General features: G+C 45.3%; 1 protein-coding gene across 1 annotated transcript in view; it reads left to right on the forward strand.

Annotated features, from left to right (window-relative positions):
- Window positions 1–10,677: 10,677 nt before the first annotated feature.
- The window catches only part of PDGFC (platelet derived growth factor C), a 214,889-nt gene continuing 207,462 nt past the window's right edge, over window positions 10,678–18,104 (forward strand). The window contains exon 1 of the mRNA XM_062199451.1: window positions 10,678–11,262. Coding sequence (XP_062055435.1) covers window positions 11,145–11,262 — 118 coding nt within the window. The 5' untranslated portion in view covers window positions 10,678–11,144. The remainder of the gene's footprint in view (window positions 11,263–18,104) is intronic.

The following is an 18,104-nucleotide window of genomic DNA, read 5'->3' on the forward strand; positions in this document are numbered from 1 at the left end:
TGGCTCCTGGCTTCGGATCAGCACAGCGCCAGTCGTAGCAGCCATTTGGGGGGTGAACCAAAGGAAGGAAGACCTTTCTCTCTGTCTCTCTCTCTCACTATCTATATCTCTCTACTTGTCAAATAAATTTTTAAAAAAAGATAGCATTGATTACAAAATTACCTGTTGAATTAATGGTGATCTTTGTAGAAAAAATAGTTGGAAGGGGAGAGGGAGTGGGAAAGGAGAGGGTTGCGGGTGGGAGGGAAGTTTTTTGGGGGGAAGCCATTGTAATCCATAAGCTGTACTTTGGAAATTTATATTCATTAAATAAAAGTTTAAAAAAAATAGTTGCTAAGTTTCATCTAACATTGAACATAAGACACCTCAATTTCAGAAATGTTACAACAGAAAAAAATAATTAAGACAATATAATCATATAAATGGTTACATGTATAGTATGTTTAAAGCATGCAGAGTATTGTGTCATAGGAGGTACAGACTTAGTCTCGCTTAATTCCTATAGATTTCTGATGTAGGTTTTGTTATTTATTTGTAGTGACAATGACACTGACACTAGAAATACTAGCTTGCTGGTACCCATTTCCTTAGCTGTTCAGTGGCTAAAATGTTAGCTTTTATCTCTCGCTCCAACACTCAGGTCTTGACCTGGAGTCTACCCTGCCTCTAAACATTGGCTGGACACCATTGGGGCAGAGTGTGGACTGGTCTCACTTCTGCTCCTATGATGAAAACAAAACAAAACAAAAATCCTGAGGCTAGGTTCTCTATTAAAAAGGGAGCGGGGTTTATGTAGCTCACACTTTGGAGATAATAGGTCAAAGACCAGGCCGTCCCTTAGCTTGGCCTCTGAGAAGGCCCTGTGGCTCAGACACATCATAGAGATGGCATCCCAGGGCATCACATGTGAAAAGGAGAGACCACAGGGATCAGAGAGATGGCAGGGAGCCAGAGCAACAGGGGTCAGGCTTGCTCTTTCACAAGTCATTCTTGCGGGCTCTAACTGGGGTCTCATGAGAACTCTATTAATACTTTCATGTACAGCACCCCAACAACCTAATGACCTTGCCTTGGGACCCACCTCTTAAATGCTACACCCTATTTCACATTGTGAAGCTGAGGACCACGCTCCAGCTCACATCTCCTTGGAGAACACATTGAAATCACAACCAAAGCATCACAGTGATGTCATAGTCCAGTGCATGGACTCCAGAGTTAGGCTACTCAAGTTCAAAACCCAGCTCTGCCACGGACCTTCTGCATGGTCTTGGAGAACTGCTTCAACACCCAGTTTCAGTGGTCTGAGGTCTCCCAAGGCTCTGTATGTTGGAGGCCTGGTTCTTAGGGTGGCCCTATGGGGAGATGGAAGACCCTTTCAGAGGCCAGGCCTAGTGAGAGGTAGTAGGTCTTGCTGGGGCATACATCAGAAATGGATTCCTGTAGTTCTTATGAAACCCCTTAGCATGCTTTTGTGGATAGGTTATTATGAAAGGAGCAAGCGTGACCCCATCCCCCTTTTTCTGTCTTCTTGAGGTGTGATCGCTTGCCCCCATACAGGCCTCTGCCTTTGGAATCCACCATGAGGTCTCACAGCTAAGGCAGGCCACTGACCAAACCTGTGCTGATGTTTGAGGTTCGACTTCTAAAACTGTGGGCTAACTCAACTTCTTTAACGTGTAAAGTCAGCCTGTGTCTAATACACTGGCATCCAGGACAAACAGTTAATGTGTTTGATAAGTATGGTATGTTAAATGCCATGAAAATGTGTATGAAAAGAAATGCAAAATAGAATAGAGCCAAGTTCTATACTAGGGTGCGTATAATTGGGGACAAAGTCTAAGAAAAGAAGCAAAGCCAGTAAAGTATGCGTTTGTAAATTGTGGTGGATAAGGAAAGTACAAGACTCTTTGAGAGTACGAGAGACTTGACTGACATGTGAGGAAGAGCAGATCCTTGCCAGGATGTGGACTTGATCCTCAGGCCAGGCAGGGCTGAAGCATTTAGAGTAGGGAATCTCGATCAGATCAGTATTATACCTAGATGGAGCCATAAACCTGAGCACAGTCTGCAGGAATGTAATAGACGAGGGGGCAAGCTGTGGCCTTGTGGCTAAACACCACTAAGAAGCCTGTCTCCTGATTCCAGGTTTCTGCTGCTGCAGACCTTAGCAGGCAGTGTGATGGCTCAAGTAGTTTCTGACTGCCACCCATAGGAAACCTGGATTGAGCTGCTCAATTTTGGCTTCAGTCACAACCCAGCTCTGGCCATTGTGGACATTTCGAAGGAACGGATGAGCTGATGAAAGCATGCTCTCTCTCTCTCTCTCTCTCTCTCTCTCTCTCTCTCTCTTCAACACCCTGTGTATGTGTGTGTGTGTGCCTATCTCAAATAAAAACATAAAAATTAAAAGAAAAAAAGCAGCACTTGACATACAGAGTTTGGGAGGCCTTTGTTCAGGGAATAGATACGAGAGGTTGTGTTTAAGGTAGAAACCAAACCAAATGAAGACTCATTTGATGTGCAAAATAAAAGGAAACTAGTTGAGGGTAACAATAATGTATTTTACTTACATTGTAACTTCTTGGGCTCCACAGCTTGTGTTAATGTTCCTGATAGTTAGCTATTTTTGTAAAGTTCGTCATAATTCCAAGGTTAGCAGTAACAGAGACTCGACTTCCCATTTATAATTCTTACCTTGACCAAGAAAATCCTGAGTCCTCACACTAAGTTTGCTTTTTCCTGCTTTGTCCTTCAGAAATGTATTTAAATACAACTTAGGTATTTCTTCCATCATAAGTTGTCAGAACCAGCCACACTTTAATGGTGATTTTATGGCAAGGTTTTATTGCTTTTTAAAAAGGACATACGGTCCTTTTCCCTTCATATGATTTCAAAAGATTCATTTCTCATTTCTAGACCCACTAAAAAGAACATTCAATCAAGACACTGCAATGTTTCCAGTGACTGAATGCCTGTTTCCTGTCTGCTTGGAGCACCACCTTTTTGATACCAGACAAAAATCAGAATGATTTACTCTGAGGTTTAGTAGAGACTTTTGAGTTCAGTGTTTGTGACTACAATTGTGTAGTTATAAAATAAGCACTAAATACTTAATATAAATATATGCCTAGTATGTTTGAAACATGTTTTGAGGAACTATAGACCAATCACTGTGTTGCATGATGGGGTAGATGGAAGAAAATGACATGGCTAAAGACCAGTTCTGGAACCAATTGCCTGGATTCAAAGTCTGCTTCAATACCTATAAACAGGGTGACTTCAGGCAATTTATAAAATCCCCCCGTAGCTCCATTTCTCATCTTAACAAAGGAAGATTCTATTAGTATCTACTCATAGAGTTTTTTAGTTTATTTATCAATCATATTATAAGTGATAAAGGATCCCTTTTCTGGAATATTTCATCATGAATATTTAACTGAAAAAGCTAAAAAGGTGTTCAGCTCCACTAGATAGAAAATCAAAGTAGACAGCTGACCAAAGCCCCCAGATCAGGCAATGATTGGTTTGTATAGCAGAATAAATAGATTCTGAAGACTGAGAAGTTTTTCTTCATTAGAAGTCTGAATATGGTGTACACAGGGGTAAGAATCTTCGAACAGAAATCTAGATAGGTAGAAAGAAAAAAATCTAGCTGGCCTGAAAGAAAAGAATATTAGGATCTTTAAAATGCTATTTTTATAGTAGTATAGTATAATCATTTGCCTTGATAAATATGATATATTTATATATGTTCATATAGCTATATAGTCATGACCTCATTCTCTCATTTTCCTATTTATATTTATGTGTTTTAAAAATAATGCCTTCCACTTATCCTGTGGGACACAAATACCACGTAAGGGTCATTTCCTATGGTACCCCCTTCATCTAAATGGAATTTATCTATGGAATTAGAATTTCAATTGGAGGCTTTTGCTTGCCTGAGGGCTTAACAAACCACTAGTCAGTTCATGTAGCAGTCTTTGTGCTTTGACTAACTCCAACTAACCTAAAAATACCTTTGTAAAATTATCAATGGAGATGCAAATTTGCCTCACCACACAGCCTTAAAAACCTCTGGACCAAGCATTGTAAATTAGAAACATGTGGAGGGATGCCTGTAGGAATTGTATAAATAAGAGAGGCCTATACTCTGACATCTATAGTTAATCATAAATTGATTCTTCAAAGGAAGGAACTGGGAAAACAGTGTATTTCTTCCAAGCCATGATGCTTCAATTCAGTAGCAATCACGAGTAGCAAAGGAGGAATGATAATTCATTCCCTTTGTCCTCAAAGACAGGGAGATAGATTCTTTGGAGTAAGTGCCCACAGATGGTCTAGGGTAAGGCATCAGCTGGATGACTAACGTTGGCCGGGATAAACAGGATACTCCTGCTAGCCCACACTTTGGGTGGGCTTCAACCCCACAGCCAGCTGTCCGAGGCCTTAGTCACTACCACTGTCTCAACTAACTCATAGTCATTATGGATCAAACAAGTTATTTAGGCTATCCCAGAAAGATAGCTGTCCAGTGCTTAGTGTTCTTGAACATATGGGAGAGTTTGCTTCTGTAGCCCACGGGATGCCCAGTTTAAACACAGAGGAAGACATTTAGTCAGTGTACAGAAAATTTACAGGAGAAACTTAAGAAGTATTGAGTTAAGAATGTTTTTGTGCAAAGTCCAGGGCCTAATGATGTCACATTGGAAGCACAGAAGGAGAAGATGGAAGACCTGGAGTCAAACATTAACTTCACCTGTCATTAACAGTGTCACTCGGGGAAAATTAATGCTTCTCTTTTAGCTTCAGTTTCTTGAAACTGCAGTGAGATGGGGCAACTGTGGCTTTGCTCCTAGGCTTCATGGGAAGATAAAATGAGAAAATGTAACTTTGAGTATCTGTAGTTCCTGAAATATGATAGGTGCGTCAGAGAATTATTCATTTGAAGGTGAATAATTCTCCCCTCATTTTGATTTTCCTTGGTTTGCTATGTATACATCTTTTCTGAGCAGTGGGCAAGAGATAAACATGCTTTCCACCCCTCTTGATTGTACAGAGAATAATTGAAAATAAATTCAGACGATGAGAAAGGAGAGAAGGAAGATGAGGAAAACATAAAAGTAAATTGTGCTGATAAAAATAAAATTGGGGAAATAAAAATGATGCCTTACAAATATTGCAAAGGCATTTTTTACGATTGAGGGGAACATAGGCTTCTATTACTACAAAGATAATAAAGATGGCAAATAGTAATAATTATAACAGAAAGGGTGAGAAAAATCTCGATCTATCTTGAACTTCAAAAGCAATTCAGGAAACTTTGAATGTCAGATTAGTGAAGCCATACTTTCCTTTCTGCTCGCCAACAACCCCTCCTTAATGTCCACTACTCAGTAGTGGATTGAGACTACCCACCTCTTTTAAAGGCCATTCGCCAAGGAAAGGACGGCATTGGAAACAATGAACACAAAGTGAAAGGGTCCTTCTCCCATGACCTTTGAAATGAGAGGGTCACCCTCTGAGAAAGGGGGATCTGTAGCTGTGTCTTGACCTCTCTGCTATGATTTGTCACAAGACAGACAACGGCCTTCATATCCGACAAATGATTTCAAGGGGGAGAAAAATGACATGCTACGGACTCTAGGACAGGGCTGAACATAGTGTTTGGTTGCTGTCCACATTTTTAGGGGATGCACCTTGCTCTCCGGCCTGTTTCACATTCCACCAGTGGGACTCTATGGAATGGCATGAGATTGGCCATCTGTTCTTGGCTGCCAACATGTTACTTTCTTATTATTTATAACTGAGTTATCTAGGAAAGCCATTTCTCTTTACCTTGACCCTCCACTTGGGATAACATTTTGCCTCTGTTGGGGTTATTATCATGATGCCAGCCAAATACTGAAAGTTAAAGCATGGGTACCTGTATGTAGTTTGAATTCAATGAAATTCCTGACACTGGCCCTAGGCAGTGACTTGCAGGCTCATCTCCCTACCCTCTTTTTCTTACCATCTTTCTAAACTAGCATAGTGACAGATAAAATAAGATTCACACTCTGGCTGGGCAAATGTAGGGAGAAGCGCCTGTTCATCATCTCTCTCTTGCCAGCCACTGAGATGTCTTTGAGTTGAGGCTAGGAAACTTCTGTGTTTATTATGATAGAAGCACAATGAAGCTTGAAAAAAAAATTGCCACCATTTATAACGCCTCAGAGAATCAAAGAGTTCTAAAGCAATAAGAGGATTAAGATAGAATCCAGTGCAAATTGCTTATATAAGGAAAAGGAAAGAGTGGCACAGACAATTTCTATCTACATCAAGATTGTACTGTTTGTTTGTGGTAAAGCCAGACTAGGTCCCTGGTCTCTCATCTTTCAGTTAAATGATCTTTTGTTGTGCTGGTTCAAAGGTTACCAGGGCTCCTCTTTGGGGCTGTTTCTGGCCACTTTGAGTTCTGAGTCAAAAAAGCACTTCTGAGGCTTTGGAAATATCAGTGCATATTCAACCATGATTTCAAAAAGGACACAGCAGCTTTATTCCAATGGGAAAGACCTCAGATGGCTACCCCAAGACCAGTCTTTGTCACTTGTTTCTCCAAGTCACATATCTAACCTCCCACCTCGTCAAGTCCCTTCCCCCAAAACATCAGAATTAAGACGCTTATCTGCTCCATTCAGAGTGGAGTCTTCACAAAACCTTCTACCATCAGCCACAGCAGGTAAGCCTTGCCACGTCAGCAGGGATCACACCGGGCCGTAAAGGGTATCTGCCACTAGAATAAAGTTTAAGAAACCTTGTGTTTTCTGATTTCTAGAATGGGAAAACAGAGTGTTGATGGATCCTAGGTACCTAGAGACAGCAAGATGCATTTCTCCAGATGGACAGTTGGAGAACGTGGGAGAGAGGAAGATGGCTTTTGGACAGACTATTTATTTGCTGTTTTTCCAAGATGAATCATTATTCTTGCTATGGTCTGTGACTTTTACATTGCTTACTAATGATTTCTCTGGCCCAGCCGTTTTATATATGGGTAGATATTGTTGCCTATTATCTATTCTGGAAACACAATGGACATTTAAGGAAACCAAAGCTTTCTGAACTTCAATTATCTGCCACTGGAATACTGAAAAAATCTGGGAAATGCCTTCTAATAACTTTGCGTGGTGTGCTTGTGTGTGTGTGCATTGAAATAGAAGAACAAGCACATTCATAATATTTGATTTTCTGAGGTGAAATTATGTTCTAAAGATTCCTGCCTTTCTTGGTGTAAAGTAGGAGGAGATTGTTCAAAACCTTTTCTCACTAATACAACAACTTGGTAGTGAAGCCCCCGCCTCCTCCCCGCAAGTCCTCGTTGTTAAGGACCAAGTGCACTCAGCCCTGTTCCTGCACAGGAGTTTGGAGGTAGCACTCCTCCTAATTCAGCAGGAATGGGCACTCCTTCCTAAGGTTTAAGAAAACATGAAAACCACAAAGAATGTTCAAAATCATATTGTGTTGGTTGGCGGAACAGATGCCTTTGCTTAAGGAAAATGGCTTAGGCCAAAACAAAGCCATATTCATTCAAAAATATATTGTTTAGTAATTGCGCAGACTCTGGATTCTAGGAAATTTATTTTCAATGTGAGGATTTCACTTTTCTAGGAAAGGTTTATGAGAAAAACAGAGAAGGAAGGACAGGCAGGGGATAAAGTGTTAAAAAAAAAAAACAAAACAGCCATGCCAAGGGCAAAAGTAGCTCAACAAACAACAATGCAAGTACCTTGAAAGGAAACCAGCCAATGTGGATATGATTTTGTCTAGGGGTCATGCAGGAGCACCTGGCTGGCTTTATTTATAAGGCAATTGTCAAATCAATCTGTGGAATACAGATGAGGTGAAATGCTGAGCTAGAGTATTATTCTAGATCATATGTAACTTTTCAAATACAACCCTCCTGCTGAAATTCCAGGGAGAATGTAAGTGACTCCAATAAAGAAACCTGTCAGTCAGTCAAGTGTGTTTATTTATTATCCCTCTGTGCCAGGCACTGTTCTAGCCAATACTAAATGATACAAAATAAAGAGTAATCATCACCCTTACAATCTGGTGAGAGCAAATGGATTAAATCTTCAGACACACACACACACACACACACACTCCGTGGGTGGTCAGGCGCCTCAATTATATGGACATATAAAAACTTCACTTAGAAAAATCCTGCTTAGAAAACTAAATTAAAATTAGAATGTTTGAAAGATGATTAATTATATTACACATAGATGAAAATTAATTCATAAAGCATGTCTTTGTTATTATAACTGGGAAGTCTCTCAACAAGTAAATGGAACACTTATGTACCACATTTATTGTGCAAATATGGATTCACCCTGGTGACTGGGGAGCTGCTTACATGAATAAAATTACAAGGTGTGTGTCCACTAACCTGGAAAGTTCCTTAAATTTAAAGACATGGCCCTGTTTACCTTGCCATTCAACACTCTGATGAGCTAAAAGCTAAAGGAATAAGACTGAATGAATGAAACAGGTTGGGTACAGATTTCAAAGAGAAGCTGAGCCCAGCAGAATTTTAAGAGGGAAGAAAGAGGACTAGAATATTCTTTTTTTAAAGTTTTTTTATTTGTTTATTTGACAGGTAGAGTTACAGAAAGTGAGGGGGGAGGAGAGAGAGAGAGAGAGAGAGAGAGAGAGAGAAAGGTCTTCTATCCAGTGGTTCACTCCCCAAATGGCAGCAACGGCCAGAGCTGCACTGATCCGAAGCCAGGAGCCAGGTGCTTCTCCTGGTCTCCCATGCGGGTGCAGGGGCCCAAGGACCTGGGCCATCTTCTACTGCCTTCCCAGGCCACAGCAGAGAGATGGACTGGAAGAGGAGCAGCCAGGACTAGAACTGGCGCCTATATGGGATGCCAGGCCGCAGGTGGAGGATTAACCTAGGGCTCCAGGACTAGAATATTCTAAGCAGGGCAGTCTGGTTGGTTGGCTTCGGTCCATCTCAGGTAGAATCAGAGGGCTTGGTATTCACAGCACAGCTGAGAGAGACTCAGCTCCTACTTTGGTCTGGTGGGCATATGTCTCTCACCAGATGCTACTCCTTGGTCTGAGGGACACTGTTATCTTGATCCTCTCTCCCAGCCTGGGTGTCCCTGGCCACAGAACCGACATGGTCTGCACCGAACTGCCCACCAACAGGGTGGGAGATAATTCTGACTTGCCTGCCATTGAACTTGCTTGACAATGATTTTTCCTTTTGAATTTTGATTTTTAAAAATTATTCCAAAAGTGTCTCTTTTATTTTGGGGGAAGGGGGGGTTTGGACGCTGCGCTTGTCCCTTCAACACTTTCCTAGGATTCCTGCTCCTCCCAGGAGCCGCCACGGACTCCTGCATTAAACGTGGAATCCCTATATAGGCCCTGCTGACCTGGTTTTAGACAACCTCCTAAGAGCTTTCGCACCCCAGAAACCTGCCCGGGACACGGTGCAACAGGCGGACCTAGGTGCTAACCCTTCTTGTTAGAGAGGTAAACAGTTGTACCGCCAGAGTTTCCTGACAGTCTAGTTTTTTTGAGAGGCTGCATTTTAGGAATGACAAACACTGAGGCCTGGGTGGTTGTAGACATCCTCTTGGCCATAATCCAAGGCTGTCCGACCAGCATGCCCGCTTCCCAGGCGCAGGGACTTCTGCCCGTTGTGGGCAGCCAGCTCCTGCAGCAGTGCGTGGCACAGCGGGCACACAGTGAGCACGGTACTGTTTGTTGACTGCATGCGATCATTTTGACTGTCTTCATCTGGCTTCAGGGACCTGTTAGGTGGCAGGGAAGTCTTTGACCTCAATCTCCCTTGTGGCTTCAGAGCGGAGACTCGGGCCAGGCCCTCTGGGAGAGGGGATCCCCTCGGAAATGAACCGGGACCCGTCGCGGCTCCAGGCAGTAGGGGTGGAATGCGAGTTGCAGGAAGTTCTCGCCCCAGTCCTGCTCCTGCGCCGGGGTTAGGGGCGTCCTTCCGGGTCCCCCAGCGCCGGCCTGGGCCGGGCCGTGCCAGCACCTGTCGGACCGCCAGCGGGAGGCCCGCGCCGGCGCCGGGGGACGCGGTCCGGGCTGCGCCCCCGCCGGCTGCCGCCCCGCGCCCGCCCCCCACGGCCGCCCGCGGGAGAGCGGCTCGGCCTCGCGCCGCCCGCGCCGGGCCCACGGCCCCCACCTCCCGCCCGGCTGGGGGAAGGCAGCGAAGGGGAGGGGACAAGCCGGAGCCTCCGGCCGCCCGGGCCTTTCCTCTCCACGCCGTGCGGAGACGCCGCGCCCGCCGCGCCCCGAGCTCAGCGCCGAGCCCGAGGCGTAGGGGGAGGGGGCGGCGAGCGAGCGCAGCCCCCCGCGGTGACCCCGAGCGGCCGAGCCGCCCTCCCGGGGCTTCGAGGAGCCGGGGACGCGCCCGGACAAGGTGAACTTTGGAAAAAAAAAAAAAAAAAAAACCACTCCAGCCAGGTGCCGGGATCCGTGCTGCGGCGGTCGGGACCCGGCGCAGGCGGCGCGCGGAGCGGGAGCCCCCCGCGGCCTCCACCCCGAGCCCCCAGCCCCGCCGCGGCGCCCTCGCCTGGAGTCTTCCCCCTCCCCCCGCCGGGGGTGGGGGTGGGGCGGGGGAGGGGGCGCCCGCGGCGCCGCATCGATCGGCAGCTTTGTTATCGATCCGAAACTGCTGGCCGCCGACTTGGCTGGGAGGCCGGCTCCGCACGAGCCCGGAGGGGTCGCCGGCGTCGCGGCCCCCGCACTGACAGGTGCTCCCAGCGACTCGCTGGTGACTCCTCGCCGCTCCCCCGGCTCCCCCGCGTCCCCACCCCCCTCTTTCCTCCCTCGCCTTCACCCCCACCCCCACCACTTCGGCACAGCTCAGGATTTGTTTAAACCTTGGGAAACTGGTTCAGGTCCAGGTTTTGCTTTGATCCTTTTCAAAAAACTGGAGACACAGAAGAGGGCTCTAGGAAAAAGTTTTGGATGGGATTATGTGGAAACTACCCTGCGATTCTCTGCTGCCAGAGCAGGCGCGGCGCTTCCACCCCAGTGCAGCCTTCCCCTGGCGGCGGTGAGAGAGACTCGGGAGTCGCTGCTTGCCCTGTGCCCGCCGTGCGTGAGCGCTCGCCCCACTCAGCCAAATGCTCCTCTTCGGGCTTCTCCTGCTGACAGCTGCCCTGGCCGGCCAGAGACCCGGGACTCAGGCTGAGTCCAACCTCAGTAGTAAATTCCAGTTCTCCAGCAACAAGGAGCAGAACGGTGAGTCGCCCCCCGCCCCCCCACCGTGCGCCCTGCCTGCGCTCGCCCTGTGCGTTACGTGGGCACCGCGCGCGGGCGCGAGAGGGACCCCAGCCCGCCAGGGTGCCCTCTCGCCTCGCGCTGCCGGCCCGTGGCGCGGGCTCGCGGGAGCTGGGTTAACGTGTGCTTGGCAACTTCTGGGGCCGCCACCCAGCTGCAGCGGGGACCGCGTGCGTGCCCCTGCAGCCCCGGAGAGGGGGCCGTTCCGGGAGCGGTGGCGGACGTCTGTTCGAACGCGCGTGGCGGCTCCGGCTCACGGCACGAGATCGAGAGCTGCCTTTAAAAACGAAGTTGAAATGAATGAGTCTTGGCCCGTTGGACTTGACTCAAGGTTTTGGGGGCTGTGGGAGGTGCGAGGGGGGCTTAGATGGAAAGGCATCAATGAATCAGTAAGTAGGTAGGAGGTACGGCAGTCGAGAGACCTTGGTGCGCACCTTTTAGGGCAGATTTTAAAAGTATTTCTCTTGCGCTCCCAAGTTTTTCTCTCGTTTTCTTTCTTTTCTTCTCTCTCTCTTTTTTAACGTGCCTTGCCTTTGTACTCGGAAGCCTTACCTTTCTGGTGGTGTGTTTTTGTCTGTGTAAGTGAATGACTGCTATTTTGTGTGTGCTGGAAACGACTTAATCCTGCATAGGAAATGAGAATTACTTTCAGCTTTCAAGTGTACCTGAAATGTTTAGAAAACTCTCAGATGCAAGTTCCCTTGGGCTGGGATTGCACGGAGCTGGAGAAAGGCTCCTTTCATACCGCCGGGGCAGCTCCAGGGTGTGTAATTTGCTTAGCCTCTGAACCCCATATGATTTACATCATTCAATTTCTAAACTCTTTTTCTCTTGATCTGCCATTATGAAGTCATTTTTGAGTAGACTTTGTAAATAGAAATTTTATACTGCACATGAAACCACAATGTTAATGTAGGCTGTCTAAAATTGGAATATTAAACACCCTGTTTACAAGTGGTGGCTCTTACTGTTATTTGAAAAGAAATGTGCATGTTTTTCTGCTTTGTGTGTCATCTGTTCAGAATGCGGGGAGGCTGTCACGGCACTAACCAGGGGAAATAAACAGAAGGGGTGTACCTGGAACCTCAAAAGGGGTGTGCTGTACCACTCTGTCCCGTTTCCTTTCCATGGGGGGGGGGGGTATTTCAAAGTTCCAGAGACTGCTCTTCTTAAAAGAAGCACCGAAAGTACTAGGGTAGGAAAAGAGATAAAAAGAAGGGTTCCTGGGAGTTTACAGACATTGTTTGTGTTTGTTGCTCCGGCAGCGAGACATGGCATCACTTTTATCAGTCAATATTAATATGGCTGCTTCTTACAACTTGCTAATGTGATGGCACATGGCACCTGCAGGCCCCTTGAGCTGCTGATCAAAGGGCAGCCCAGGATCCATCTCTAATCACAGGAGCTGCAGAGCACTGGGGGAAAGTGATCAAAGGAGCCAAGCACCAGCTGTACCCAGGCAGGAAACACATCAGACCAACCTTTGTTCTAACTCTTATAAAATAAACGTCCAGTTCGAAATATGCCTTCTTACTAGACAAGCTTGTCTAGAATGACCATAATACACAATAGTCCTAGCTTCTATCATTTTTTTTCCTTTTTTATTGTCCCCTACCATTTCTCCTACTGCCTTGTGGCATCTCTCTGTGGCAGCCTGTCTCTTTGTCCCTTCCTTGTGGCTCTCTTTTGTGACCCACGTGCTAGCCTTGCTTTGTAATGGGCCCCAGAGCTTTCAGACCACGTGCAACCATTGGCCACTTTACTCAGTAAGTTCACACCCTCAGTAGAGGTGAGTTCATTAAGCCCGGCCACACACATTCTCTTGCCATCTGAGGCTGGGCCATTTCCATTCCTCAAATGCATGGTGCTAAAAATAGCCTGGTGTTTCCTAATCTGTGGGCAGAGAGAGGATTGGGCTACGTTTAGCTCTTGGGAGGGTTGGCAGCAGGAAGTAGCTAGAAGTAGAGGAACCACTCACCTTGTAGTTTGTAGCCTAAGGAGCAGTGGGACTGACCAGCACTAGGGGGCAACATAGAGCTATTTTTCTGCACATGCTCAGGTTGATTGTAATGTTTCTTCAAGGTTCAAGATTTGAGGATAACAGGTGGGTGCTGAAGATCCTCATGGAATGTGACTATGGTTGTTTCCAGTAGTTTGCTGGAAATACTACTACTGCTACTTCTTTTTTTGACCTTCACATTTTCCATTCCCTTATATGGGTATGTTTGGCCCTCATATTATGTTATGGTTGATTTGATTGCCATGTTGCTCCGTCAGTTTTGACATTTATGCAGTTCTCTAAGGACAAATCTTTCCCGAGGGATTCGCTAGAAGATGGCTCGTTTTGTGAAAGCTCTTCTAAGTACTAAACATGACATGGCCACAAGTCTGTTGTGCTGAGAGGAACCTGCTTTCAAGACCCCTGGCCCATGATACTCCTCTTCTTGAGGGTTTCCCAGCCTCTACCAGAGTGGACGCCGTCAGGCCTGCAGACTTGCTGTTTCTTGTTTCAATATTAGCTTAGTGTCCTGAGAGGTGTTACAAATGGAAATTGATTGCTATGGCCTTGCCATGGCCAATGGAACATTCATGGATTTAGTCTGGAACACAGGGAGAGAAGATACAGAACGAGCTTCAGTGTCCTTTACCTGTTGCTGGGTACAGTTTTGTGACCCACTGTAGCATCGCCATTCTTGCCATTTTTCTGTAACAATAGCCGAATTTAGCCTTATTATTTATCCAGTATTGTGAGTTGCTTTTGCGTACTTCATTCTTAACCTTAATTCTCACCACTGAAGTCTCACCTATTAAACATCTCCAGAATTAACTTGAAAAGAGATCGAAGATAACACTGACTTGCTTGGAACGTTTCTGGCCTGAAAACTTCCTGTGTGACCATGGGAAAAACCCCTAATGTCAGTGCACCCTGGTTTTACATAAGAATGTCTACCACGAGCTAATCATGTTCCAGGAGGGTGCTTCTGAGTTACAGCAGAAGGAATCCTATAATTATTAAGAAAGAAAACAAAGCCTGTGTTACCTATTGCATAGAGTCCGAGTAGATGGCAGTTATAGAGTTGCTGATGGAGTATTGCTTCTTCCACCTTGCATCACTGGGAGTGCTTTCCATTTACCCATGGACCTGAAATGCACTTGTCACTTCTCTCCTCTTTTTAAAGTTTAGATTTGGACTGACTTTGCCTCCACTGGTTAGGGTGAGTGGTATGATCATCGGTTATTTGCATTTGTGCCTTTGTGCACCAGATGTGGGTCAGTGTACTTGGGCACTTTAGCCTCTAATAATGGCTTTTTGTGTTTATGAATTTTCTAGCTCTTTTTTTTTTTTTTTTTTTTGGTCCTGGCTTCCTTCCTACTGTTCCTAATGTACCTGGATTTAACAAACCATGTCCAACCCTCTCCTTTTTGGGTGACAACTTCAAACCCCTACTAAAAACCAGATAAGCACACTCTTTAGAGGAGTGCCCGACAGTGCGCAGGCTCTGAGGACCAAAGGGACTTTCCTGTCAGTCTGTAAGTTCTAGCGCCTGACCTTTGTGACATTTATTTTTGTTGTTTTAGAGGGTTTTCTGTGTTTGTTAAACTTCCTCTTCCATCTGTGCTCTGTCTGGATAGTTGAGGAAGTTGAAGAAGTGAGATATCATTTGCAGTGATGACTTTTTGATTTTTCACAGTGATTGAAGAGCCCCCGTTGTATTATATGGCAACTTTTTCTCCCTTACCATTATCTTTTATAATTAATCTGATATGCTTTATACTGGGCTCTGAAAGGTGTTTAAAAAGTACAAAGGTCTGTATGGGAAACATCAGGGACTAGTTTATCATTTGTGAATTAGTTGTAAATAGACACAAGCACTCCTCACTTAACTTTCCACCATGGTGCCATCTGGTAGAGCTGTCCCAGACTCTATCACCTGAGTTTTGGCTTTGTCTTTTTTTTAAATTCATACTTTCTGATAATTATTTCTTATATATTTTCTTTATATTTGCTTCTGCTTCATGTTATCTCTGTCTTTGAATTGCTAAGATTCTAAATTTTATCTACAGACTTTCACATCTTTTATAGAAATGGAATTCTAATTGTAATATGAGGCGTTAAATGATTTAATAATAGTGAATCAAGACATTCCTAATGTCCACACCAAAAAAAAAAAAAATACTTTCAAAGACTGCTGAAATTTTCCCACAGGTTTCTGTTTTATCAGTGGTAGAAGTCATAATCAAAGTCCCTTCAACTCCAACTTTAACATTTCTGATTGTTTTATATGTTTGGTGTACTTCACAGTGTTTATAGAAAATGAATTAAAAGACAAATTTATTTTGGTGCGAAAAATTGCAAAATCCCTATGTAGTTTTTGCCTAATACACACTTTCCATGAACTTTTTGAAGACTCCATGTGCATAGCCAGAATATCTTTGTATAATGCTGCATAGTCTCTGAATGACTCATATATTAAACAGTCTCTATGTTATATTTTTTTTCTCCACGTCTGCTTCCAACTGTGATTTCCTGAATTTCCCTTTCCTGTCTCCTAAGGGCATGTCTTGTCTCGTGGTCGATTTTCAGTTGGTATGCACCAGTACTGACTACTGATTTAACTGTTAAATTGTTAAAATATTGAAGTATTTGCTTTGATTCGGGAAGGAGCCAGTACCACTCCACCAGGACAAATGGACTGACCATCTGCTGACCCAGGAGCCGTGATGCCTGGCTCTGCTCAAAGCGTCCGGGACGCTTCTGCAACCCAGGTGTCTCCATGTTGCTCCACCAGGGTTCCTGCTGTACTGATTGTTACCCCTGTTGACACTTGAAGCTGTGGACAGCTTAGTTCATATTGGCATTAAAATTCCTATCTCTTCTCTTTCTCCCTCTCGGTAGCTCAGACTTGACCCATGACTTGAAAGACTTGGAATAATGAAAGAGCGTGGCTTCTTTTCAGCTCTTTTTGCAGCTTTTTTGGTTTTAGTCCTTCAAGGGTTGGGCATCAGAGGAGACCTGGGGAACACTGGCACACAGGCAGAGGACTGCAACCTGCAATTGGTTTTTCCCACCTCTCTGGCAGACACTGGCCAGCTGCTTTCGCCTGGGTGGCTCCCCGCTGGCATGAGGGTGAATGCATCACCTTCACAGAGAGGTCTTTTTCTGACTTCTCTGTCTAGAGTAGCTACCCCTCACTGTCTCATCAAAGTTAATTAACTGCACAGTACTCACCGCTCTGTGATATTCCTGTTGTTTAGCAATTAATTACTGTATTGCCTACTGGTTGCCTCCCTCCTTCCCTCTCACCCTCCCAGCAGTAGACTCTATGTCCCTTGAGAGCATGCACCTTGTCTGACTTGCTCTCTGCAGGAGTTCCAGCTCCCGGAACCGGTTCGGCATGCCATATGTGCCCATTAACTATCTGGTGAGTGAGTCTAGAGGGAGAGCCTAATCAGAGGAAGACGGTGCTGCTCACCTGCTCTAGACAGCTGTCTTTGAAGATGTCTTTTGGTCTTGCAGTTTCCATACAGAGTGACTTTTTTTTTCAAGATAAACATATATGTGTATTGGTTTTCATGGGATCTGCCAGTCATAGTATTACTTTATAATCTCAGGAAATATCCTGTGTTATCAAGTAAGCATGCACCAAGCAAATGGGCAGATATCCTAGAACTGGTGCTGGCTAATCTGCTGTGCCTACCTTTATGCCTGCACTTTCCAAAGATGAGGCTTGATGGAGGATGTGGACCAGTGACTCTTACTAATGGTGAATGGCGGATGAATGACAAGCCTCCACAGTCTGTGGGCTGCCCAGCATTTGCCTGTGATCCAAGGTACCTTGCACAGGCTGATCAGCAGCAGGTGTGTGCTTGGATTGGAAGAGCTGGAGAAGGATTCCTAGAGCCTGTCCTCACTGATCAGATCTAGCCTGCTGTCAAGATATTCCGCTGCATGCGTAGTGGTACACCTTTCCTTACATGGGAGAGAGGAGAACCAGTTAGGTATATGGAATTCTGCTTCCAAACTTCAGACACTTTTTATACAGGCATTTCTTAATTATGTTTGGAGGTTGTGAGCTTGGCTGCTTGTGAAGTGGGAGTCTGTTGCCTCTGGAATGTTATTTACAGCAACACTAAGGGGAGCAATCTCATGGTTAACTGAGTAGAGCAGATAATCTGGCTACAATATGTTATGAATTAACTAGTTTTCTGCCATCAGACTTCACACTGGACCCCATGTGCCAGCTGCAAGCAGCTCTCGCTAGTCTCCTGTGATGGAGCAGCCTCCTTCCTCGACATTGCCTTGTTTCTAAACCAAAGTGTCACTAGCATTTCTTTCTTGGCGTTCTCCTTAATTCCTCTTTCATTTCCAAAGGAACACTTCTGTGTACTAGCTTTTGTCTGTTTCAGAGAATAGTTGAGTCATGGGCCAGTCAATTGCAGTGTGTCCTGGGTTGTTGCTGGGTGTGAGGCACCAAGGCTGAAGTAGAAATCTGGTTCCTTGAAGGAAGAGAGCTTCCCTGGCCAGCACAAGGCCCACTGATGGTGAGTGCCATCAAGATAGAGATTTGCACTGCTGCTGGGTGGGCTGGGTAGGGATAAAGCAGTAAGTGCCCCAAAAGCAACAATGTTTAGATACTCCCGTGAGGGGCTCTCAGATGGGTCCAAGGAGCTCTGAATGAGCCTCTACGTTCCTTCGTTCGCCCGCCATGCTTACTGTCTCTCCAAGAGTAACTGTTAGGTCCACGTTTGTGCTCAGTGTTTGCAGACAGTATACAGTTTATCTTTGAAGCTTCCTGTGAGGT

Source organism: Lepus europaeus, chromosome 8 (assembly GCF_033115175.1).
Source record: "Lepus europaeus isolate LE1 chromosome 8, mLepTim1.pri, whole genome shotgun sequence".
NCBI lineage: Eukaryota > Metazoa > Chordata > Mammalia > Lagomorpha > Leporidae > Lepus > Lepus europaeus.